The 27776-nt window shown below is 45.0% G+C and overlaps 1 protein-coding gene across 1 annotated transcript in view; it reads right to left on the minus strand.

Moving 5' to 3' along the window:
- Positions 1-27776, minus strand: part of LOC307248775 (solute carrier family 12 member 9) — a 76716-nt gene that overhangs the window by 22662 nt on the left and 26278 nt on the right. Inside the window, exons 7-8 of the mRNA XM_080025274.1 lie at positions 26043-26200; positions 22220-22302 (exon numbers count right to left, since the gene is read on the minus strand). Coding sequence (XP_079881400.1) covers positions 22220-22302; positions 26043-26200 — 241 coding nt within the window. The remainder of the gene's footprint in view (positions 1-22219; positions 22303-26042; positions 26201-27776) is intronic.

The following is a 27776-nucleotide window of genomic DNA, read 5'->3' on the forward strand; positions in this document are numbered from 1 at the left end:
TTTCACAAGTATTACATGGTGTTATAGGAAAGACAATGATGGTCCTGTTTCTGATGTAAGAAGTAGCAAAGTTCTTGTCCATACATAACATCATCACCACCTTGTGCTCTAGTGATGTGGTTAGCATACAGATGCCTGCATAGACACCAGTCAGGCACAGATCAACCTTACCGTCTTGCGTCTGGCCACTAGACCACATTTTCTAGTATTACCTGAAAGCTTCTGAATATTGGGGGTTTGCATTGGTTCATAATTTCTTATCTTTTTTTCTGAAAATACATGCCGGCTGCAAGTGGATGCGGTGCTAACAAGAAAAAAAAACTGAGCTAAAATAAGGTAAACAGTCAAGTGGTAGGTTAGAAATGAAAAAGAAAAGCTTAAACCATCAATTAAAGTAACTGCAGCTAACAAATGCACTTTGGTGGAGAAAGACAAGGTTTACATAATAACCCTTCTTTCAATCTTTCAGGCGAAAGACCATTATTAGTTCTTCTGTGACTGCATGAAACATTTTCCGTGAATGTTTCATCATTATCATCATCATCAAGTGCGCTTCTTTTTATCTGTATTTGAGCTAGTGAGACTGATTGCACATAACAAGGAAGGCAACTACTGCACTGTGGCCGGGGATCAAACGCAGAGTATATTCTCTTTCTCCATTTATTGAACATTTTGACGATTGCCCACAGAAAAACTCTATGGAGGGGAGCTAGTACAAACTCTGTGGCCACTAACTTTGTGACAACTGAGCACAAGTAAACTGAAAGAGAAAGAGAGAGAGAGAGAGAGAGAGAGAGAGAGAGAGAGAGAGAGAGAGAGAGAGAGAGAGAGAGAGAGAGAGAGAGAGAGAGAGAGAGAGAGACAGCAATGATGGGAAATGTTGATTAATGAAGAAGTCACCTTATTGACAGGCGGTCAGAAAAAGTGGAAAATAACAAACTGAGGGAGCAATGAGAATTGAGAGGGGGAGAACGTGGGAAGGAGAGTGAGAGAGATAGAGAAGATAGGATGGAAAGAATAGAGAAGAGGAAAGAAAGTTGAGTGGAAAAGAGAGGTTAGGTAAGGGAGCATCTGACCTCTGGCAGTGGAAAGTCAGTGGGTGTCTATCCAGCTCTCCCCTGAGACCCGGCTCTACCAGAGCATTAATTAACCATTAACTCAGACACAGGCCAGCATGGACAAATGATGTCACGGTGCAAAAAGTGTGTGTGTGTGTGTGTGTGTGTGTGTGTGTGTGTGTGTGTGTGTGTGTGTGTGTGTGTGTGTGTGTGTGTGTGTGTGTGTGTGTGTGTGTGTGTGTGTGTGTGTGTGTGTGTGTGTGTGTGTGTGTGTGTGTGTGTGTGTGTGTGTGTGTGTGTGTGTGTGTGTGTGTGTGTGTGTGTGTGTGTGTGTGTGTGTGTGTGTGTGTGTGTGTGTGTGTGTGTGTGTGTGTGTGTGTGTGTGTGTGTGTGTGTGTGTGTGTGTGTGTGTGTGTGTGTGTGTGTGTGTGTGTGTGTGTGTTGTATGTGACTGTAAGCGTACACACACACACGCACTAAATCTCTCCTGGGTATGTTTTTATGCAGCGATTTGAAAGACTTTTACTGAAAGCAGTTTGCATAAATTGCCATAAGTTTTGCTAAAATAAGTGTCTCACCCTGACACTTTTATTAAATAAATAAAAATCAAATGGAAGCAGCAGAGTAATGCCATCCAGAGATGTCTCAAGGTTACAGGGAACAATTGAAGAGTAGGAGCTAGCTAAAGTGTGTGTTTGGGTTCAGATGCAGACACACCATGCCTAATGAGATGATACATTTACAATTCGTAAATAGTGTAATGGTGAAGTAATGAAGGAATTGTGCCTTCAGCATGGGACACAATTGGTGGCGGCTTTTACATAAAAGTTAGCATTTGGTGAGCATTTATCTTGGTTTGTTCTTTTAGGGATTAATTATAGAAGAGTAGAAAAATTAAATCATGATCGTACATGATGGTAAAATGGGGCATGAAACTAACAGGCGTATTGGTGCTGTGTCAGTAATAATGCAAATGCTGCATTATACTAGTGAAAAGCTCCTGTTATACTAGTGTCGGCCTACTTCCTAACCCTTACCTGTAGTCAAGGGCTTTAGGTGAATGGCTGAAAGAGTGAAATCAATAGCATCATAAGGTCAATATGAACTTTCTTTGCTTGGTGGCTGAACTCATATTTCAGGAAATATCTCAAGTAGAACTGCTCTTATATGTTGAAAGAAGACAGTTGAGGTGGTTCAGGCATCTGCTTAGGACACCCACTTTAAACTCCCTGTGGAGGTGTTCTGAGTGTGTCCAATTGGAAGGAGATTATGAGGCGGACCCAGAACGCGCTGGAAGGGATACACATCCTGCCTGGGATACCTCCTCAGGAAGTGTTGTAAAAGTCCATTCAAATGAGTGAATGAAATCATAGGGTTGATCTTTCTTTCACATCACACAGTGTGCACCCTTACAATGATCTGTGTTTGGGTAAGTTAAGGCTTCAATCCTATTTGATTAGGGTCAAAATGGTGGTGGTGAATTGAATTTTTTGCAGCAGAAAACAGAAATTATGTCATTTGTAAGTAGTGTTACAGGTGGACCAATATATAGCAGCCATGCTAATAGATTTCATATGCAAACATGTCCAGTATTGGCTGCATTTGCATTAACTATTTCAATCAGAAGAAGGAATTCCTAGAAGGACTGAATAAAACCAACTCATAAACCCATTTCAATGTCCTCAGGTGCAATATCCATCTTTTACATCAAAATAATTTGTATCGGGCTCAAGTTCACCAGCTAACCTATTCTGCCCCACCGTCTTCAAACTTCTCTCTTAACATTTTCTGTTTTCCCTCCCCCCTAGTTATTGCAGTCCGTTTATTTCCCTTTGACTTAGCCTTAACTCGTTGCTTTCCCCTCCTTCTTCTTCCTTTTCAATCATGCAATGTGCAAGTGTTCAAGGGGAGATTACAATCAGACTTTTGTCATCAGTGAATCATTCAAATGGTGGAGGAAGAGGCGGAGAGAAAGAGGACGAGAGAGTCAATGATCACTGATGGTGACGGCGGCGCAGCTAACGATTTCCATGTAATTGCTCCTCCTCCACTCCAGGAGAGAGGCAGAGGATGGAGAGAAGAGGACGGGAGAGGGGAGTTTAAATGATGGCAAGCCATTCAGCCTCTAACACTCACCTCTGATAATGATGGGATAGTCAAGCCTATCTGCTCCTAGAATCCTCCCCCTCTTTGTCTCCCTATCCTCACTGGTTTCCCCTCTGCCAATATGTTCAATCTAAAATCGACATCTTTCCTCCACTTAGTGGACACAATAGAAGAGAAAAAAAACCTAGGCAGGCAGTGACTATGTTCCATTCACCTGTTATAATACTAATGTCCCTATCACTTCTGGACTTCATCTCCATTTCTCAGATTCCCATTGATTTGAACTACACTTGGGAAAATGATGGATCTCCTTCCAGTGCACCAACTTTTTAAAATGTATTTTCCGATGACCTAAGAATTATGGTGGCGCTGAGCATTCAGCAAATAGAAAATTAGGGAAAATAGAAAATAGAAAAAAGCTTGGCTTTTCTCTTGAACGGGAATAAAAGACAATACGTCAGATAATGTCATCGATGCCGTCCTGCAGCCAGCCAGCCACGTTATTGATGAATGAGAGGGGTGATCCTGATGTCATAATTACCAGATTCTGATGTCGTAATTACAAGATCCTGGTGTCCTTATTGCTGGACAAGGTGATAAATGTTTTTGTATTTGCTGAATGCTCAGTGTCAGCGTAAAGAATGACATTAAAACCAGGCAATAACCTGCCAGAAATGTTGGAGTCATTGTATTCCAATCAGAGCACAACAATTACAAAGGAATATTCGGTGTTGTTTTTATCAGTTGAGATGTATCGCTAAAGTCAAACAACATGTCTGCTGCTGACCTGGATAATGTTATGCATGTCTTTATTTGATCCCATCTTGATTAGTGGTACTATATATTCAGAAGCACTAAATACTTTCCAATTGGTCTCTAATGCAGGAGCTTGGCTTTTAACTTGAACCATGAGAGGATACTGCATTATTGATTATTCAAATTTTAGCATATTTACATTGACTTTTCATTCAAAATCTTAGATACAAATGGTATAAATTACAAAAGTATTAAATAGATTGGGTCAAAGCTATATGCTTATGCCCTACCTCACGCTGCCGAAAGACTCATCCATGCCTTCATCTCCTCCCGCCTCAACTATTGCAACTCACTCCTCGCCGGCATCACCACCGACTCCATCAACAGACTCCAACGTGTCCAGAATGCAGCTGCCCGTCTCATCTCCTCACTCATACCAAATCGTGGCACCACATCACCCCAGTCCTCAAAAACCTTCACTGGCTCCCCATCTCCCACCGGATCCATTACAAACTCCTGGTCCTCACCTACAAAGCCCTCCACCATCTGGTCCCCCCATATCTCACTGACCTCCTCTCCCCCTATCAACCCCCTCGGGCCCTCAGATCCTCGTCAGCTGGTCTCCTCTCCACCCACACATCAAACCTCCGCAGCCTTGGCGACAAAGCCTTCTCTAGGGCAGCTCCCAGGCTCTGGAACAGCCCCCTCCAACACATCCGTGACTCTGAGTCCCTCACCATCTTCCAATCCCACCTCAAGACCCATCTCTTCTCCTCTGCTTACCCCTAGATCACCCACCAGCCCAAGCCCCATTACATTTTCCTTTTGTTTGTTTTACTGCTGTGTAAATCGCTTTAAGTACGAGAAAAGCACTATATAAATGAAATATATCATTATTATTATTAGTAAGTCCTTACGTACAAGAGCGCTCACTGAAGTCAGCTGAAAAAGCTCTTATCGTAGTGCCTAGCCCTACTAGAAAGGTAAACAGTTTAGCTGTACAAACTTGTACCTAGGAATACTTTCTATCCTTGGAATATCTTGCCCTTGTGCTCGAGGCAGAACAAGCTACTCATTTTAAGAATATACAGGCATTACATAGTTTTTTACACTCATATTAAAAACAGTGCTCATGAATCTTCTTGAAAGCCTTGAACTTACTCAACATGCCACAGAGGCCACCCACCATTATGCCAAAATCTCTGTTTGATTGTGTCAAAACCATTAGCTGTTGATACTGTTTCAGTGTCTCATTATTCCTGTCTCTGATCATTACTGTGTGTTCTCTGACAGCGGTATGTCCATAGCTAGGATCACAGATGGGGGTCTGCCTCAGAAATGTTTCTTAGATGCTGCAGGAGGAAATGAGTTATCTGACCATGGAAGTTCTTTTGAACTGTAGGCCTAATGAGAACTGCTAACTACATGAAATCATTATTGCCTTTAATAACAACCTGACAAACTAAACAAAGTTATCCCACTCAAGGTTAAAAAGAGTTCACTCAATAAAACGTCTCCATTGATAGACAATACCATCAATGAAAGAGCTATGCTGGTGATACACAATTGTACATATCTGTTGAATCGAGTGATGTAGAGGCATTGAGCTACCTGACTGGCTGCCTGTTAGCATTAAAAAATGGACCCACAATAACTTTCAGAAGCCAAATTAGAATGAGACAGAATAGTTGGTCCCAAACCTAATAGCGATGAGCTCCTCAAAACACTGAAATTCGACTCCATGGGTTAGGTCAGTGGTAACAAGTCTGAGTGTTATTTTACACTCCTTCTTAAGATGTATGACCCATTGAAAAAAGTGACTACAGTGGTTTTCAAGTAAATAAACCAATATAGCTATGTTAAATACACTTTTTACATGTGTTCCTGAAATTCCATTGGGAGACTGCAGCTAATCCAGAACTGCTGCTGGACTGCTAACAAAAACAACGAAAAAAGAACACATCACTCAAAGTCTTGGCTGCTCTTCACTTGCTCCCTATCTCCTATCATATATTTTTAACCGGTTGGTTACGTTGTAACCTAGGTTCTCTGAGTGGAGAGACTATCTCTCCACCCTACATATTCCATATGTACGGGGACTGACCCCCACGGGGGCAGTTGACGTGGATACTCTTTAAGACACACCACTTGTGGCGGCCACGCATGATTGGCCAGCCTGGCTATATAAGCCACGCGCATGCGTGGCCTCTTCGGTTAACCTTGATTGGAACGCGTTTCTGAGCGGCATCTTGGCTGGAGAGATAGTCTCTCCACTCAGAGAACCTAGGTTACAACGTAACCAACCGTTCTCTATCGTGTCAAGACTATCTCTCCACCCTACATATTCCATATGTACGGGGACTTCTGTAAGACACACCGCGAGGAAACCAAGCAGACGTAGCTGCTCCTGCGGGAGCCTAAATAAAAAAAGGCAGTTGAGTTCGAATGAAACGTCACCACCACCAGAGTGTTCACCCATGTGCCCAGTATAAAGGAACTATTTACAATTATACATTATGTACACACTTATCGCCAGGCGCCAGACGCTACCAAGGCTAAGCTGGCCCTGCAAGATGCCAAGGCCAGCCCTGAATGGGTAGATGGCCTAGCCCAAACGCGCACCGTCCTGCTGCATTGAGCCCAGCACTCGCTCCGAGAATGGGGTGCTGGCTGCCACATTCATGCAGTAGAACCGGATAAAAATGGACGGGATCGACCAAGAGGCCGCCGTACAAATCTCCGATAGAGGGGCACCTCGCCATAGGGCCCCTGACGTAGCCATGCCCGTGTGGAGTGCGCCCGCACCCCTACTAGGGTTGGCTTGCCTGCCCTCTCATATGCCTGCTAGATAGCATCCTTCCCAGAGGGAAAGCCTGGCCTTGGAGACTGGCTGTCCAGGACGGTTAGGCTTGTAACAGACAAAGAGCTGGTCCGTTGCCCTACGGCCACGTGTCCGATGCAGATACACTGTTAGGGCCCTGTCTGGGCACAGTAGTGACCGCCTACTCCACCCTGCTTCACCTCCCTGGAGGGTGGAAGGGGTGCAGCTCAATAGATCGACCGGTGTGGGACTCAGACCAGACTTTAGGGTGGAATGTAGGGTTCGGGCGCAACACCCCCCCAGTACCACCTGGCAAGAGCGGCTGCAGCCCTCATGCACTGAAAGAGCATGCCGCTCTCCCATTCTCAGACACAATTGCGAGCTCAAAAACGCTGTCTTGAGAGAAAACCATTGTAGCCTAGCTGTATCCAGGGGCTCGAATGGCTCATTCTGCAAGGCCAACAGCACCACCTCCAAATCCCATGGGGGGACAGCTGGCCTTCTGCGATGTGGAGTAACCCTACGAGCACCTCTAAGAAACTGAGCAATAAGGTAGCAACAGCCTTCTGCCAGCTCCCAAGGTCCAACATGGGCTGCCTTATGGCTGCCCCTATTCCCCTCAATGTCGAGGGAGATTTGCCCACCTCCAACATTTCCTGGAGGAACTGGAAAATGTTATGGGCCGTGCAGGCGAGGGGATCCACCTGTCTCGAATTGCACCATGATTGAAACACTCCCCAACGATAAGCGTATGCCGCCCTCGTTGATGGAGCCCGGGCTCCTTGTAGAGCGCTAACCACCGACTGGGGCACTCCCACGGGTGTCCCTGAAGGAGGGGTGCAATCGCTGAGAACCAGATCATCTGGGGCCAGCCTTCTTGGGGGCCACCAGGATGAGGCTCACCTCTTCCACCTGAACTCTCTGTAGAAGTGGATGAAGGAGGGTGAAGGGAGGGAAGGCATACAGGAGGCCCAGTGGCCACTGGTGTGCCATGGCATCCGTGCCTCTCTTCTTCTTTTTCCCAATCGCTGAGAACCAGATCATCTGGGGCCAGCCTCTTTGGGGGCCACCAGGATGAGGCTCACCTCTTCCACCTGAACTCTCTGTAGAAGTGGATTAAGGAGGGTGAAGGGAGGGAAGGCATACAGGAGGCCCTGTGGCCACTGGTGTGCCATGGCATCCGTGCCCAAGGGAGGATCGTCCCTTTTCACTCTTGCGAGAAAAAAGAGGGGACCGTGCTCTTCCTTTACTTACCTGACCTGGCACGTACATCGCCCCGAGGGACTTGCCCGCGGATACGCCCACTCCCATATTATCTGAGCCAATCTGCAAAGGCGCGGGGAACCCAGGCCCCCCTGCCTGTTTATGTATGCCGCTGCTGCTGTACTGTCTGTCTTACCAGTACATGGCGGTTTCCCAGCTCTGGCAGGAAGTGCAAAAGAGCTAATGGATAGCCTGCAATTCCGACTGATTGCTGTGCCGTGTCAACCAGGGTCCGTGCCATTGGCCACTGTGCCAAATAGGCTGGTTCCTCCCACCTGTGGAGAGCTATGCGCAGTATGCGTGACACCTGGCATGCAGATCTCTCTGTGGACAAAGTCCCAGGCTCAGGAGGCAATGCTGCACCGGGTGCATGTTCAGAAGGACCAGGGGCACGATGTGCACCGTGGCTGCCATTAACCCCAAGAGTCGGAGGCAGAATCTCCAGGTCACTCTGGCCCCCAAACAAAGCTGGGACAAGCAAGCCCTGAGGGCGGCTTGTCTCGCCGACGTCAAAAAGAGTTCCTGATTTGGCATCCAAACACATGCCCAGGAATTCTGTCGATTGTGAAGGCTGCAGCCTGCTCTTCCTCTTGTTGAGGCGCAGGCCCAGGTGCTCCAGGTGCTGCAGAAGCCGGGTCACATTGATGCGACACTGTTCCTCTGAGCGAGCACAGCCCAGCCAATCGTCCAGGTAATTCAGTATGCGAAGACCTTCCTGCCGCAAAGGACCCAGGACTACCTCCATGCACCCTGAACGTGCGAGGGGCCAGTGATATCCCGGATGGGAGGACGCAGAACTCGAAGATTTGGCCGTTGAAGGCAAACCCGAGAAAACGTCTCCCTCTCATATCAGGATCTGGAAATACATCCAGGTCGACTGTGGCGAACCCGTCGCCTTAACCCTCGGCCCAGTCCGCATCCTGCATTGTAGGGGCCTTAAACATTTGTTGAGCCCCTTAAGTCCAAAATCGGTCTGAGTCTCCCATCTCTCTTCGGGATGAGGAAGTACCGTGAGTAGAACCCAGCCTGCCGAATGTTTTGCTCCACCTCTCTGATGGCCTTCTCGGCGAGGAGAGTGCGGATCTCAGCGGCTAAAATCTCCCTGCGCTGTGGGTCTTCCACCACTGTAAATGTGGCTGACCTCATCAGCGGGGGTGGGTGCCGAAACTGCAACCGATAACCCTGAGTCATGGTGGCAGACCGGCCTGGTCCTCCCCTTGAAGGCGTGACTGACTCAGCCAGAGGTGTCACCTCACCATCCCGGGAGAGGCCATAGCCCTGCCTGTTGCCACTGCTTGCTCCTTCATTAGCTTAGCTAGGAGCGAGGACACCTGCTGTATCTCAGCAGCTAGAGCGGAGCCTTCCTGCTCCACACGTTTGGACAACTGGCGCTGACAAAAGGCTAACATAGCCCCTGTATTGACCAGCTGTCCCTGGGTTGCCATAGCTCCATGCACTCTGGTGAGTATGGCATCCCTCGTTTTAGTGTTTCTGCTTGGGCAGCCTGGCTTCCCCAGAACCGACCTGGTGGGGGACACTAAGGCCCCCAAGGTTTGATCCATGGGAGGTGGTGGTCCACAGCCTATCCTCTCCCGACCTTGCACACACGCTAGCCGTCTGCATAGACCCGACCAGCGATGGGCTTCAGCTGGTTTCTCAAATTGCTTCAGCACCAGTTCCTCTAGATCGGGAAGCAGCGGTACGAAAAAAGAGCGCGTCTGCCCCGTCTCTTCGTCCTCAAAACGGGAGGCCGTCCGGCCCTGCTCCGCTGGCAATTCGACATCCAATGCCTGAGCAGCCCCGGTGATAGCTTGCTGATAGAAAGGAGTCGAGCGCTCCTGCTCCTCCTCTACCTCTTGCTGTGCCTCCACACCCATCTGGCCGAGGGGGAGGTCTTCCCCCTCCGAGTCCATCCCCAGGATGTCAATTTCCTCTTCATCCGACGCAGGGTACCCCTGCCCCAATCCCCCCCTGCTCTGCCAGTGCAGAGGTGGGGGGCTGGGTTGTGGATGGGACCATCATTGCTGCTGTAGAGGAGGGGCTTGAACCCTCCAGCAGCCACACATGGGGTATGAATTAATGAGTGAGGCTCCTCCCCCATGTGATCATTCCAAACCACTACCCTTGGCTGCTTCGCCCACTGCGGCTGCCCAATGAGTGTGGCCGGATTTTTGAGAGAAAATGCTAACGCCGTAGCCTCCCTACCCTAGCTGGCAGGAAAAACAATTCATGCCGGAGGCGGGGTCTTGGCTGGCCATGCGCGCATGGCCCCGCCCTAGACAATGCACTCACACATTGATCTTGACCGTCCTCCATTGACATTTTTACCCCGCAGCCCGAGTAGGCGTGGCCTCTTGGGCTAGACATTTCCTCCGGACCCAACATTTTGAATGCTTTGTGAACTTTGGGAGATGTAGCTTATGCACGTGGCACTAATCACCCCGCTGACACCGAAACTCCCGCTGTCTGCGGGGACGTGCCCTCTGAAACAATTTACTTTTTGTTTCCTGGAATTTACCCGCGGCTTAAAGTACGCCCGTTCGCTTCCTCCGACAAGGTCGGGCTTCACGAGGGACTATGGCTGTGGCGTTAAACGGCACCCGTTAATACACACCGCCACACTCTGGCCACGCTTTCCTCTCGCTGGTTCAGCGATCAGCTGTGAAGCACTCCGCCGCTTCCTCCGACTGGGTCGGATTTCACGGGAGACAATGGCTACAGATCGGCAAGCCGATCAAGCCACGCTTCCAACAGCCTGCTCTTCTTAATTTACCTGCGGCTCAAAGTACGCCCGTTCGCTTCCTCCGACTAGGTCGGGTTTCACGAGGGACTACAGCTGTGGCGTTAAACGGCGTCCGTTAATACACACAGCCACACTATGGCCACTCTTTTCTCTCGGTGGTTCAGCGATCAGCTGTGAAGCACTCCGCCGCTTCCTCCGACTGGGTCGGATTTCACGGGAGACAATGGCTACAGATCGGCAAGCCGATCAAGCCACGCTTCCAACAGCCTGTGCAGTAAAGACAATACAGCGATCCAGAGAGGGGCCCGTAGACCTGCTCTCCTACTCACTAGGTAAGCGGACAACGCTGATGTCACCACACTTGCTAAACCCACACAACTCAATCTTTTCCTTCTTTGCTTTGCTTTTCTTTGCTTTGCTTTGCTTTGCTTTGCTTTGCTTTGTTTTGCTTTGCTTTGCTTTGCTTCTTTTCTCACACACGTCTACTGCTTGTCCGTGGAAATCAAGGAATCGAAGAGGCCACGCATGCGCGTGGCTTATATAGCCAGGCTTGCCAATCATGCGTGGCCGCCACAAGTGGTGTGTCTTAAAGAGTATCCACGTCAACTGCCCCCGTGGGGGTCAGTCCCCATATGGAATATGTAGGGTGGAGAGATAGTCTTGACACGATAGAGAACCAGCCTTTCTCTAGCAGCACCTCCTATAATGAAGTAAGTCCCACATGCTGTTTTCAAATTCATTTTAATTAAATTAAATTTAAGCCTTCAAATGCCCTTTTGATTATTTGAAATGGCCCGCTTTCTTTGCAATGCTAATAAGCGCTTTATTTGTACCTGTGTTCTTTTTAATCAAATCTATGCTTTTATTCTTTGTATGTGTGTAAAGCACCTGGGCTGCATTGTTTTGTAAAAACGGATATTAACATATGAAGTTGATCATTATTAGGGGGCCAAGCCCGAGTAGGGCTGGGACCGCGTAATGCAGAGCAACGCGGTTCCCAAGCCCTGCGGGGCAGGGAACCCTATTGTTTTTGTTGGGCCTTTTATTAGGGGGCCAAGCCCGAGTAGGGCTGGGACCGCGTTTTGCAGAGCAACGCGGTTCCCAAGCCCTGCGGGGCAGGGAACCCTATTGTTTTTGTTGGGCCTTTTATTAGGGGGCCAAGCCCGAGTAGGGCTGGGACCGCGTTTTGCAGAGCAACGCGGTTCCCAAGCCCTGCGGGGCAGGGAACCCTATTGTTCTTGTAGGGATTATTATTATTCTTTTTCTTCTCCGCGTAAAAGTGGTGCTGCAGCCCAAACCGTAAAGGGTTGGGACATGCCACTTGCAGGGCTTATCCAGGTCCGTGCCTGGTACGCAGACAAAAAAATTCAGACATGCCGACCACTAGGTGGCGCTACAACAAAGGAAAAGGTGTTTTGGGCTATAACTTCCTCACCGAAAGTCCGACAGTCAAAAACTTCACATCCAAAGATGCCCACGAGTCAGCTGCATCTTTTGAGATAGGCCACGCCCATTTGCGTATATATAGATTTTTTGCTACATCGCAAAAACTGTGTCGGTCACCAAAACATACTCCTCCTACAGTTTTTGCCCGATTTGGACGAAACCAAAAGCATTATGCTCTACTGACTCCCACGAGCAAGAGTTGGTCAATTAGTTTTTCTACGACCATCGGAAGACCAAACGGTAGCGCTTTAAAAATTTGCGAAAATCTGTAAAAAAAAAAAAAAAGAGGGATTTTCTTGAAACTCAAGGGAGACTATCATGGGGCATACTTGAGTCTATCAAAAAAATATGGGCAAGAAATTCCTTTGTGGGCCGGACTTATTAAAAAAAAGAGTTTTTCAATTTTTTTGCCTGTTTTCGCCATTTCCTAAGTCTTTCGGCGGGAAAATGGGAAAATTCAAAAAACTGTCTTTACAATGGAGAGGTTCACAATTTCATTTTGCTCATAACTCCCCAACCGAACATCGCACATTCAAAAACTTGACATCCACTTGTTTGGTACATTGAGCTGCATCTTTCTATCTAACGTAGTTTTGCAAATGTCATCCATAGGGGGCGCCAAAACCACAAAAAGCAAAGGAAACGCGTTTGGGGCTATAACTTCCACACCGAACATCCCACATTCAAAATCTTTACTTCCCCGGATTCCGTGAAGCGAGGGGCCGGCGACGCGGACGACGACGCCCGATCCCGAGTCGCGTGGGAGGCTTGGCCCCCGTTCACAACTGCTTGCAGTTCTAGTTAGGGGGCCAAGCCCGAGTAGGGCTGGGACCGCGTTTTGCAGAGCAACGCGGTTCCCAAGCCCTGCGGGGCAGGGAACCCTATTGTTCTTGTAGGGATTATTCCTATTATTTTTCTCCGCGTAAAAGTGGTGCTGCAGCCCAAACCGTAAAGGGTTGGGACATGCCACTTCCAGGGCATATTCAGGTCCGTACCCCGTACGCAGACAAAAAAATTCAGACATCCCGGCCAGTAGGTGGCGCTACAACAAAGGAAAAGGCGTTTTGGGCTATAACTTCCGCACCGAAAGTCCGACAGTCAAAAACTTTATATCCACAGATGCCCACAAGTCAGCTGCATCTTTTGGGATAGGCCACGCCCATTTGCGATAGGATAAATTTTTTGCTACGTCGCAAAAACTGTGTCAGTCACCAAAACATACTCCTCCTACAGTTTTTGCCCGATTTGGACGAAACCAAAAGCATTATGCTTTACCAACTCCCACGAGCAAAAGTGGGTCAAATAGTTTTTCTACGACCATTGGAAGACCAAACGGTAGCGCTTTAAAGATTCGCGAAAATTCCGTAAAAAAAAAAAAAAAGGGGATTTTCTTGAAACTGAAGGGAGACTATCATGGGGCATACCTGAGCCTATGGCGAAAATATGGGCAAGAAATTCCTATGTGGGCCGGACTTATTAAAAAAAAGAATTTTTCAATTTTTTTGCCTGTTTTCGCCATTTTCTAAGTCTTTAGGCGGGAAAATGGGAAAATTCAAAAAAGTGTCTTTACAATGGAGAGGTTGACAATTTGATTTTGCTATAACTCCCCAACCGAACATCGCACATTCAAAAACTTGACATCCACTTGTTTGGTACATTGAGCTGCATCTTTCTATCTAACGTAGTTTTGCGAATGTCATCCATAGGGGGCGCCAAAACCACAAAAAGCAAAGGAAACGCGTTTGGGGCTATAACTCCCACACCGAACATCGCACATTCAAAAACTTTACATCTCCGGATTCCGTGAAGCGAGGGGCCGGCGACGCGGACGACGACGCCCGATTCCGAGTCGCGTGGGAGGCTTGGCCCCCGTTCACAACTGCTTGCAGTTCTAGTTATTCTTATTCTTCTCCACATAAAAGTGGTGCTGCAGCCCAAACCGTAAAGGGTTGGGACATGCCACTTGCATGGCTTATCCAGGTCCGTACCCCGTACGCAGACAAAAAAATTCAGACATCCCGGCCACTAGGTGGCGCTACAACAAAGGAAAAGGCGTTTTGGGCTATAACTTCCGCACCGAAAGTCCGACAGTCAAAAACTTTATATCCACAGATGCCCACAAGTCAGCTGCATCTTTTGAGATAGGCCACGCCCATTTGCGATAGGATAGATCTTTTGCTACGTCGCAAAAACTGTGTCAGTCACCAAAACATACTCCTCCTACAGTTTTTGCCCGATTTGGACGAAACCAAAAGCATTATGCTCTACCGACTCCCACGAGCAAAAGTGGGTCAAATAGTTTTTCTACGACCATTGGAAGACCAAACGGTAGAGCTTTAAAGATTCGCGAAAATTCCTTAAAAAAAAAAAAAAAGGGGATTTTCTTGAAACTGAAGGGAGACTATCATGGGGCATGCCTGAGCCTATGGCCAAAATATGGGCAGGAAATTCCTTTGTGGGCCGGACTTATTAAAAAAAAGAGTTTTTCAATTTTTTTGCCTGTTTTCGCCATTTCCTAAGTCTTTCGGCGGGAAAATGGGAAAATTCAAAAAAGTGTCTTTACAATGGAGAGGATGACAATTTGATTTTGCTATAACTCCCCAACCGAACATCGCACATTCAAAAACTTGTCATCCACTTGTTTGGTACATTGAGCTGCATCTTTCTATCTAACGTAGTTTTGCGAATGTCATCCATAGGGGGCGCCAAAACCACAAAAAGCAAAGGAAACGCATTTGGGGCTATAACTTCCACACCGAACATCCCACAGTCAAACACTTAATATCCACAGATGCCCACATGTCAGCTGCATCTTTCTACATAACACAGTTTTGCGAATGTCATCCATAGGGGGCACCAAAACCGCAAAAAGCAAAGAAAACACGTTTGGGGCTATAACTCCCACACCGAACATCCCACATTCAAAAACTTTACATCCCCGGATTCCGTGAAGCGAGGGGCCGGCGCCGCGGATGACGACGCCCGATCCCGAGTCGCGTGGGAGGCTTGGCCCCCGTTCACAACTGCTTGCAGTTCTAGTTAGGGGGCCAAGCCCGAGTAGGGCTGGGACCGCGTTTTGCAGAGCAACGCGGTTCCCAAGCCCTGCGGGGCAGGGAACCCTATTGTTCTTGTAGGGATTATTATTCTTTTTCTTCTCCGCGTAAAAGTGGTGCTGCAGCCCAAACTGTAAAGGGTTGGGACATGCCACTTGCAGGGCTTATCCAGGTCCGTGCCTGGTACGCAGACAAAAACATTCAGACATCCCAGCCACTAGGTGGCGCTACAACAAAGGAAAACGCGTTTTGGGCTATAACTTCCGCACCGAAAGTCCGACAGTCAAAAACTTTATATCCACAGATGCCCACAAGTCAGCTGCATCTTTTGAGATAGGCCACGCCCATTTGCGATAGGATAAATTTTTTGCTACATCGCAAAAACTGTGTCAGTCACCAAAACATACTCCTCCTACAGTTTTCGCCCGATTTGGACGAAACCAAAAGCATTATGCTCTACCAACTCCCACGAGCAAAAGTTGGTCAAATAATTTTTCTACGACCATCGGAAGACCAAACGGTAGCGCTTTAAAGATTCGCGAAAATTCCTTAAAAAAAAAAAAAAAGCGGATTTACTTGAAACTCAAGGGAGACTATCATGGGGCATACCTGAGCCTATGGCAAAAATATGGGCAATAAATTCCTATGTGGGCCGGACTTATTAAAAAAAAGAGTTTTTCAAATTTTTTGCCTGTTTTCGCCATTTTCTAAGTCTTTAGGCGGGAAAATGGGAAAATTCAAAAAAGTGTCTTTACAATGGAGAGGTTGACAATTTGATTTTGCTATAACTCCCCAACCGAACATCGCACATTCAAAAACTTGACATCCACTTGTTTGGTACATTGAGCTGCATCTTTCTATCTAACGTAGTTTTGCGAATGTCATCCATAGGGGGCGCCAAAACCACAAAAAGCAAAGAAAACGCGTTTGGGGCTATAACTCCCACACCGAACATCGCACATTCAAAAACTTTACATCTCCGGATTCCGTGAAGCGAGGGGCCGGCGCCGCGGACGACGACGCCCGATCCCGAGTCGCGTGGGAGGCTTGGCCCCCGTTCACAACTGCTTGCAGTTCTAGTTAGGGGGCCAAGCCCGAGTAGGGCTGGGACCGCGTTTTGCAGAGCAACGCGGTTCCCAAGCCCTGCGGGGCAGGGAACCCTATTGTTCTTGTAGGGATTATGCTTATTATTATTTGGCGTCGTCTAGAACTGGTGCTGCAGCCCAAACCGTAAAGGGTTGGGACATGCCACTTGCAGGGCTCATCCAGGTCCGTGCCTGGTACGCAGACAAAAAAATTCAGACATCCCAGCCACTAGGTGGCGCTACAACAAAGGAAAAGGCGTTTTGGGCTATAACTTCCGCACCGAAAGTCCGACAGTCAAAAACTTTATATCCACAGATGCCCACAAGTCAGTTGCATCTTTTGAGATAGGCCACGCCCATTTACGTATATATACATTTTTCGCCACATCGCAAAAACTGTTTCAGTCACCAAAACTTACTCCTCCTACAGTTTTCGCCCGATTTGGACGAAACCAAAACCATTATGCCCTCCTAACTCCCACGAGCAATAGTTGGTCAATTAGTTTTTCTACGACCATCGGAAGACCAAACGGTAGCGCTTTAAAAATTTGCAAAAATCCGTAAAAAAAAAAAAAAATAGGGATTTTCTTGAAACTCAAGGGAGACTATCATGGGGCATACTTGAGTCTATCGAAGAAATATGGGCAAGAAATTCCTTTGTGGGCCGGACTTATTAAAAAAAAGAGTTTTTCAATTTTTTTGCCTGTTTTCGCCATTTCCTAAGTCTTTAGGCGGGAAAATGTGAAAATTCAAAAAAGTGTCTTTACAATGGAGAGGTTGAGAATTTGATTTTGCTATAACTCCCCAACCAAACATCGCACATTCAAAAACTTGACATCCACTTCTTTGGTACATTGAGCCGCATCTTTCTATCCAACGTAATTTTGCGAATGTCATCCATGGGGGGCGCCAAAACCACAAAAAGCAAAGAAAACGCGTTTGGGGCTATAACTTCCACACCGAACATCCCACAGTCAAACACTTTATATCCACAGATGCCCACAAGTCAGCTGCATATTTTGAGATAGGCCACGCCCATTTGCATATGGGATTTTCTTTCGCTACATCGCAAAAACTGTGTCAGTCACCAAAACACACTCCTCCTACAGTTTTTGTCCGATTTGGACGAAACCAAAAGCATTATGCTCTACCGACTCCCACGAGCAAATGTTGTGTAAAGAATTTTTCTACGACCATCGGAAGACCAAACGGTAGCGCTTTAAAGATTTGCACATTAGCTACCTTTAACCAAACTGCTCCTAAATCCAAAACGATTTATCCTATTAACACCAAACTTCACACATGTGTTTGTCCTATGGTTCTCAGGCTGGTTCTACTTTTTCCTTAAATTGCTCCAAAAGGGGGCACCAAAAACAAACTTGAGCATCTTTCTCTGCCATTATTTTTGCCTTTTGGTCTATAACTCCCAAACCAAACATCCCACATTCAAAAACTTTACATCCCCGGATTCCGTGAAGCGAGGGGCCGGCGCCGCGGACGACGACGCCCGATCCCGAGTCGCGTGGGAGGCTTGGCCCCCGTTCACAACTGCTTGCAGTTCTAGTTAGGGGGCCAAGCCCGAGTAGGGCTGGGACCGCGTTTTGCAGAGCAACGCGGTTCCCAAGCCCTGCGGGGCAGGGAACCCTATTGTTCTTGTAGGGATTATTCTTCTTCTTATTCCTTACGTAAAAGTGGTGCTGCAGCCCAAACCGTAAAGGGTTGGGACATGCCACTTGCATGGCTGATCCAGGTCCGTGCCTGGTACGCAGACGAAAAAATTCAGACATCCCGGCCACTAGGTGGCGCTACAACAAAGGAAAAGGCGTTTTGGGCTATAACTTCCGCATTGAAAGTCCGACAGTCAAAAACTTTATATCCACAGATGCCCACAAGTCAGCTGCATCTTTTGAGATAGGCCACGCCCATTTGCGTATATATACATTTTTCGCCACATCGCAAAAACTGTGTCGGTCACCAAAACATACTCCTCCTACACTTTTCGCCCGATTTGGACGAAACCAAAAGCATTATGCTCTACCAACTCCCACGAGCAAAAGTTGGTCAAATAATTTTTCTACGACCATCGGAAGACCAAACGGTAGCGCTTTAAAGATTTGCGAAAATTCCTTAAAAAAAAAAAAAAAAGGGATTTTCTTGAAACTGAAGGGAGACTATCATGGGGCATACCTGAGCCTATGGCCAAAATATGGGCAAGAAATTCCTTTGTGGGCCGGACTTATTAAAAAAAATAGTTTTTCAATTTCTTTGCCTGTTTTCGCCATTTCCTAAGTCTTTCGGCGGGAAAATGGGAAAATTCAAAAAAGTGTCTTTACAATGGAGAGGATGACAATTTGATTTTGCTATAACTCCCCAACCGAACATCGCACATTCAAAAACTTCACATCCACTTGTTTGGTACATTGAGCTGCATCTTTCTATCTAACGTAGTTTTGCGAATGTCATCCATAGGGGGCGCCAAAACCACAAAAAGCAAAGGAAACGTGTTTGGGGCTATAACTTCCACACCGAACATCCCACAGTCAAACACTTAATATCCACAGATGCCCACAAGTCAGCTGCATCTTTCTACATAACACAGTTTTGCGAATGTCATCCATAGGGGGCACCAAAACCGCAAAAAGCAAAGAAAACGCGTTTGGGGCTATAACTCCCATACAGAACATCCCACATTCAAAAACTTTACATCCCCGGATTCCGTGAAGCGAGGGGCCGGCGCCGCGGACGACGACGCCCGATCCCGAGTCGCGTGGGAGGCTTGGCCCCCGTTCACAACTGCTTGCAGTTCTAGTTATTCTTTATTCTTCCATGCGTAAAAGTGGTGCTGCAGCCCAAACCGTAAAGGCTTGGGACATGCCACTTGCATGGCTTATCCAGGTCCATGGTACGTACGCAGACACAAAAATTCAGACATGCTGGCCACTAGGTGGCGCTACAACAAAGGAAAAGGCGTTTTGGGCTATAACTTCCGCACCGAAAGTCCGACAGTCAAAAACTTTATATCCACAGATGCCCACAAGTCAGTTGCATCGTTTGTGATAGGCCACGCCCATTTGCGTATATATACATTTTTCGCCACATCGCAAAAACTGTGTCGGTCACCAAAACATACTCCTCCTACAGTTTTCGCCCGATTTGGACGAAACCAAAAGCATTATGCTCTACCGACTCCCACGAGCAAAAGTTGGTCAAATAATTTTTCTACGACCATCGGAAGACCAAACGGTAGCGCTTTAAAGATTTGCGAAAATCCGTTAAAAAAAAAAAAAAGAGGGATTTTCTTGAAACTCAAGGGAGACTATCATGGGGCATACCTGAGCCTATGGAAAAAATATGGGAAAGAAATTTTTATGTGGGCCGGACTTATTAAAAAAAAGAGTTTTTAATTTTTTTTGCCTGTTTTCGCCATTTTCTAAGTCTTTAGGCGGGAAAATGGGAAAATTCAAAAAAGTGTCTTTACAATGGAGAGGTTGACAATTTGATTTTGCTATAACTCCCCAACCAAACATCGCACATTCAAAAACTTGACATCCACTTGTTCGGTACATTGAGCAACATCTTTCTATCAAACACAGTTTTGCAAATGTCATCCATAGGGGGCGCCAAAACCACAAAAAGCAAAGAAAACGCGTTTGGGGCTATAACTTCCACACCAAACATCCCACAGTCAAACACTTTATATCCACAGATGCCCACAAGTCAGTTGCATCTTTCTACATAACACAGTTTTGCGAATGTCATCCATAGGGGGCACCAAAACCGCAAAAAGCAAAGAAAACGCGTTTGGGGCTATAACTCCCACGCCGAACATCCCACATTCAAAAACTTTACATCCCCGGATTCCGTGAAGCGAGGGGCCGGCGCTGCGGACGACGACGCCCGATCCCGAGTCGCGTGGGAGGCTTGGCCCCCGTTCACAACTGCTTGCAGTTCTAGTTATTATTATTTTTCTCCGCGTAAAAGTGGTGCTGCAGCCCAAACCGTAAAGGGTTGGGACATGCCACTTCCAGGGCATATCCAGGTCCGTACCCCGTACGCAGACACAAAAATTCAGACATGCCTGCCACTAGGTGGCGCTACAACAAAGGAAAAGGCCTTTTGGGCTATAACTTCCGCACCGAAAGTCCGACAGTCAAAAACTTTATATCCACAGATGCCCACAAGTCAGCTGCATCGTTTGAGATAGGCCACGCCCATTTGCGATAGGATAGATCTTTTTCTACGTCGCAAAAACTGTGTCAGTCACCAAAACATACTCCTCCTACAGTTTTCGCCCGATTTGGACGAAACCAAAAGCATTACGCTCTCCTGACTCCCACGAGCAAAAGTGGGTCAAATAGTTTTTCTACGACCATCGGAAGACCAAACGGTAGCGCTTGAAAGATTCGCAAAAATTCCTTAAAAAAAAAAAAAAAGGGGATTTTCTTGAAACTGAAGGGAGACTATCATGGGGCATATCTGAGCCTATGGCAAAAATATGGGCAAGAAATTCCTTCGTGGGCCGGACTTATTAAAAAAAAGAGTTTTTCAATTTTTTTGCCTGTTTTCGCCATTTCCTAAGTCTTTCGGCGGGAAAATGGGAAAATTCAAAAAAGTGTCTTTACAATGGAGAGGATGACAATTTGATTTTGCTATAACTCTCCAACCGAACATCGCACATTCAAAAACTTGACATCCACTTGTTTGGTACATTGAGCTGCATCTTTCTATCTAACGTAGTTTTGCGAATGTCATCCATAGGGGGCGCCAAAACCACAAAAAGCAAAGAAAACGCGTTTCGGGCTATAACTCCCACACCGAACATCCCACATTCAAAAACTTTACATCCCCGGATTCCGTGAAGCGAGGGGCCGGCGCCGCGGACGACGACGCCCGATCCCGAGTCGCGTGGGAGGCTTGGCCCCCGTTCACAACTGCTCGCAGTTCTAGTTATTATTGTTATCATTATTGGTATTGGTACATTTGATGTCATGACAATTCAATTGTGGTATGAAAAAACATTCACAATTTGTGTTGCTACTTGGAAATTAATTGTATTAAAATCAACTGACTACAGCAGCACAAAATGTAGGCTACTACATAGCAGCATGATGACAAAATGCTGACCAACAAAAGTTTAACATTAATATTATCCCAACATTTTGTTTTTATATCATTGATCATCAAGATCTAAGAACTATCTAGTTATAAACAATTAAATTAAGTTGTTATATTAAGTTATTCAAACGTTTCTAGGAAATTAATTGAAAACCATTCAACCGAAGACCTCAGCGGCTCCGATCTTTTTTTGAAACACATCACTAAACAAAATGGAGGCAGTATTTGTTGAATATGTTGATGAAAATGTGTTGTATAACAGGTATGCATGGATTCAGATAACAGACATCAAACTGGCCAAACTGAACAACTTAATCCTGTTACTGAATTAGTTAGCCAACCTACATCTATTTACCCATAGTAATAAAAGCTTGTTTTAAGCTTCTCCTTTCTTTTGTACTGAGCATCATTGCTCCCACAAATATGTTTGCTTGATTGCTTTTACTATTGGATTTGTAAATACATGTAAGGCCAGTGCTATTTACTTTTAGGTCCTTTGATCGCCGAACAAGAAATTAATGAATGCGATTAAAATGGATTCAGATGAAAAGGGTCTGCATTTTTAACAAAATGTGGAAATGAGAGGTCAAATAAAAATTTGATCCAATCCCCTCTTTTCTTTGGTTCAATTTCAAATCGTACCTCGAATTTGTTCTTTATTATTTAATATTTTCCATCGATACTTTTGAGGTTTGATAGCTTAACTGTGAGATTTCCTGGGACACACTGTATATATGTATATTTATGAATGTCATCACTTCATCTCCACTTACCTGCACAAATAACCAGGAGATGAGCACTGAGACCCAGGGGTTACCACTGTGGGATGTCTTCTTAGCCGGGCTTAGCGCCTTACCTAAAGGGGTGAAAGAGATCTTGGTTAAAAACAAAAAGTACAAAAAAATTGTTTTGGGGGGGAAGGTATAATTGACCAAAATATTCCAATAGGTTGTCTCTTCCAGCAGATTCTGTATACACACACACACACACACACACACACTGACCTCCAAAACCCACATCAAAGAATGCATACATAGACAGAAAGGTTTAAACAAAACAAGAATGTAATGAATTTCCATCTCTGTGTCTGGGTTGCTCACAACATTCTCCACGAAATGTCAGCAGGCATTTCTCCGACCACAGGAAAATGTTCTACAACTTTTGACACACAGTGGGCATGTAGTATGCTAAAGGAAGTAGCAAGTTGACATTCTTTGTGGATTGGGTGTCACATTCAGAGATGCCTGTTTACACAAGTTCAAACTGGCACCACTTAACTTGAGTTTTTCTATTGACAGCTTCTCCTCACTGCTATTCCTGATCATTTTTGACACTTCCCTTCCCACAGGTCTCCATGAAATATTAATGTATTCACTTGGCATGCATTGGTGCTGGTGGACATTTTCTCAGTGATTCACCCGAAATAGATGAAATATTGAATACAAGTGCAGGACAGATCAGCATGGATCTGTTATTAATTCCAAACCTCCTTGATTTTTTGTTCTAAGAAATTTCAAGGTCGTGTCTAGAACAACATTAACACCATTTGAAAAAACACAGCCCAGATTTTTTTTCAACAGGACAACAGAGTTGACGTAGCGGGGCTGCAAATGCAAAAGGCTTCAGTAAAAGAGTTAAACTCTGGAAGCAACATAATGCAATACTGTCCCACAAGACTCTGAAGTGGCTAATCAAATACATGCAGTCACACATTATTGTATGATAAATCATTGACATTATACTGTTGCATCATGTTTGTTTCAACCAAATATAAAATGATTGGGATGTACCACTTCAACTGTCCTCCCTGTATTACATTTCACTCCATGACCAGTACCTGAGACAACACATCCCTTTGAAAACTGTAACTCAGTTCAGTCTAAATGACACTTACACAGTTAGGCTACTCAGATTTAAAATATGCCGCCTTAGAAGATGAACATGAACTCCAGTTAATAAAATAACATAAATAATCCTTATTAAATGCCTGGACCCACTAAAAGGAAGATTAGAGCAGCTTCATATTTGTGTCAAGTGACTAAAAGCATAATAAAACCGTCTTTTTATAATTCATGTTGTTTCCTATAGCAACAGATACAAACCTGATTGTGGAACATTAGACCCTTAGAGCGACAAGGGTGTGTGTGTGTGTGGGGGGTGGGGGGTAATGTTACATTTTCTATGATCGGATCTGAAGGCGGATTCTAATGTTTCTGACATTCAAAGCAAGTGTATGTAATTAACTTCACGTCTATTCAGTAAAGGAGAGAGCAAGTGGGTGGGCGAGACAGTGAGAGCGACGACAAACTAAGCCGACACTTAACTTTATTTAATACATAGCACGGCTGGTAATGTTGGTTAACAGGAAGGCAATTCGTTTACGCATAGAGTCGGAGTTTCTTTCTTTCTATAGATGACATTCCATCTCATTTTACAGCTTTTTAAGAGGGAAGGTCAAGTACTTTTCCACTTTCAAGATAAAACTAACTTTTTAAACCTCAAAGCTTTAAATATTTGTATAACATCATTTATATAGACAATCAACTAATAAAGCTATTGAAGAATTACACATGGATTTTTCCCAAACAATATTAATACAAAATAGAATATGCACTCAAATACAATGGAAACAGTTGTGTTCTGTGGCTGATTTGTGAATCACTGGGTCACATGACGTGGAAGCTATTGAAGAAAAATAAATTTTTTTCTTTAAAATGTTTGTTATAATTGATTTTTCATCATCATTTTCAATCATTTGACCAAGTCAGCATGAAGCTATTAAAAGAAACTTTTTTTGTGTTAACTAGACAGTATTTAATGGACAGTCAGTCAGTCAATCAATCCAGCATGTTCCAGTAATGTATTTATATTTTTTAGCAGATTTCACACTTGAAAACAGATTATTTAAAATCAAGCATTTTCCAAAATGTCTAAACTCTGTAGGTACCCTGATTCAGAGAGGAAAGACACTGCTAATCACAGAGACATAGAGGAAGACAAATAGGGAAAAGGAGCGCTACTAAAACGTGGGGACAAGGGGGGCTGGATGGATGGATGATGAGAGGAGAGAGGAGGTGGAGGGGGAACCTTAAGTCTAAGACTACATTTCACAGCTGATAAAAGATTTGAATTAAATCAGTGAGACTTTGGAGTCAAATCGATGCGGCTGAGAGGACTAGATGGAGTGATGGAGAGGATGGAGGAAAAGCAGGACAGAGGTGAAGGAGTTGGAGATTAGCCAGTTATAAAGAAGAAAGAAATGGGAGATGTGTGGGATGGCAGAACAAACAGAGAGTGTGTGTGTGTGTGTGTGTGTGTTAGAAAAGAGACGCATCCATCACTCCGTTTGCATAGGACAGTGGCAAGGTTAATCTGTGAGCGGCATGCATGAATGACAACAACAAGAATTCTCTCTCTCTCACACACACACACACACACAGTGTGGTCATACTAACCATTCCATCCCCCCTTACAAGTACTTTACACATTTATGGTTCCACAGTCACTGACTCTTAATTAAACAGATTCATCTCGAAGTTAACCCTTTGAATGTTGGTCCACACACAGCTGATTGGGAGCCATCTGCCTCTGCCCCATCTATTCACTCTACAGAGGTACTCTTAACACAGTCATTCCCCTTTCCAGAAACACACACACACACACACACACACACACACACACACACACACACACACACACACACACACACACACACACACACACACACACACACACACACACACACACACACACACACACACATCGCAACTGGTTTTGTCTAGTGCTGGTTGCTATGTATCTGTGTGTGTTTAGTTCTGTGGACGGGGCGTGTTAGCCATGTGTCAGCGGGTCGGGGGAATGTGGGAAGATGGAGATAAAATATGTACAACAAGTACCATTACAATTTGTCATTGAATAAATAAACCATGGGTAAAAAAACCCAAAAAGAAACAGACCGAATCAATGTGCAATAGACGGGAAGATGGGATGAGGAAGTTGCTCACAATCATTAATATTAGGCGGGCAGCATGGATTCACAGGGAGAGGCAGGGACAGATGAATGGAATTAATTGTTGCCGTGACATGGATCTAACTCTGGGAATGACTTCATGGCTAAAATGCCAACTGAAAGTGTTTTTGTTTTAAAGCTTTCAAGAAGTAAAAGTAGGGTTGTAACGGTAGACAAAAGTCACGGTTCGGCGCGTACCTCGGTTTTGAAGTCACGGTTCAGTTCTTCTCAGTTAAGAGGACTTTTTTCAGTTAAGAAAAAAGCTGTGTATAGCATTAACTACAATTGCAGCTTTTATGTCTTTTCAGTAGAAAAAAAATAAAATACTGCTGCAAACAGCCAAGGTCTCCAATAAATAAAATACTTCTCAAATAAAAGTGCAAGTTCCGCACAGCGATCAAAACAAGCCTGTACATTTGGCATATTGACGTCATCTTGATGCTATTTACGCCATAGTGACGTATTGCGGTACGGTATGGTTCGGTATGGTACAGCCTTGTATTGTGCGGTTACGGTAAGAATATGTGTATTGTTACACCCTTAGTTTTAAGTGATGTGTGTTGTGTCTTAATGGTAATGCTACCTACCAAACAAGTCATCTCGGGCCAGGGCGTAGAGGATACGCGAGGCTCCAATCAGGTTGCTCATGGCAGCGGAGAAAGTGGAGGAGTAAACCCCCACGGTGACAAAGGGGTGCCAGATGTTGATGTCTCTCAGGAAGCTGTAATCCCTCTGGAGCAGGATACTGGAAAGGTTTGGAGAACAAAACATTTCAAGAGATTACTTTAACAAGCATTACACATTTGAACTTTTGGTTCTGGCTTTCACTACAATGAGGAAAACTGTTCTGTTTTTCCCTTATTATATCTTTAGTTTCATTTGATATATTTTGAAAGAAGAATTGCATAAAAAGATGGGGGAATATGAGATATGCAGTGGAACGGTATCTGGCCAGAATCAAACAACTTTTACATCAGCAACTAACTTATGAATGTCTGTACTACATTTTATGGCAGTCTAAAATATCGGTCCGGTGGACCGATATTCCTTTAAAGCTGGGTTATATGATTTCTGATTGGTCAAAGTTAACATGAACTGACACTTTGACAAATCAGAGCGAGGCTCCGATTCTCTGTTCTTATTGGCTGTTGGGACTGTCCATTCACTTTGGCACACATTTGTTGGTTTAGAGCGTGTCAGGGAGGGACCATAGGGGAGGGACCAAAGAGAACAAGTGGCGCGGTTGAGGTATTGGATTTGAATCTCTATCCCAACTGCCATTTTCTCCCCAAATACTCCACCCCAGCTCTAATCTACACCAGATATAAGTATCTTCTTGGGGAAAAAAGGCTCTAATCTGGTGACAAAAGAGCAGCTTTGAGTACATTCTGAACACTATACATTCTAGAGTGACTTTAGCTTAGAGACACTCACTTCTAATGTAAATAATAATACAGAAGAACAAATCGAGGGATTGGAGCGAAAAGGGCGTAAGTGACATTTTCAGAATTTTACAGGAGAGCAAAAACAAACTTTTTATTGATCGTAAATATTTAATAGAAAACAGCATATGGAAGCAATCTCTACTTTAATAGAGATTAGGCTTCAAGGAATTCATATTTTAGAAAAAATTTAAAATTAAAAAAATATATTAAAATTAAATAAAACATAAAGTGTTTATTTTAGTGTCCATATTTTCTCCATCATATGTGGGTATGTCAAATTCTCCAAACATATTAAAAAATACTTTTTCTGTAATATAAGTGTTGGTCTTTTCTGCAATCCCCCCATATTGTCAGCTCTTTTAGCCTATGTATGATGCACTTACGCCTTTTGTGCGCCAAGCTCAGTGCACTTGCGCCTTTTTTGCTCCAAACTCAACCGAAGGTTTTCACTTACGCCTTTATGTTTTCAGCCTTTATTTCAAAAAGTAAAATGTTAAGTGACGTTATTCTTTTACCATTTGATAGAACTTATCAAGACCTTTAAAATGATATATAAAAGTCATTTTCGCAAAATATGTCACTTACTCCCCTTTCGCTCCAAGCCCTCGAAATACAGGCCGAACTCAATTTTACTACTACAACCCAGCATTGCAAATGTTCATAAGCATCGACACGGTTGGACTCTCCTTAGCTATAAACAGAAAGCTCTTCATTTGATTATTTTCATATCAGGATATCAAATATAGTATCAAATATTAGGTGGTCCAGTGGTTGTGTGTCATTTCAAACTCATTTGTATTGAGAGTGGGGGGATGCAAAACCTGTCCAATGAGAAAAAACAAGATTGAAGGGAAGTGGTGATTACTCTGCCAAGGT

This window comes from Ammodytes marinus (genome assembly GCF_949987685.1).
Source record: "Ammodytes marinus genome assembly, chromosome: 3".
In the NCBI taxonomy this organism is placed as follows: domain Eukaryota; kingdom Metazoa; phylum Chordata; class Actinopteri; order Uranoscopiformes; family Ammodytidae; genus Ammodytes; species Ammodytes marinus.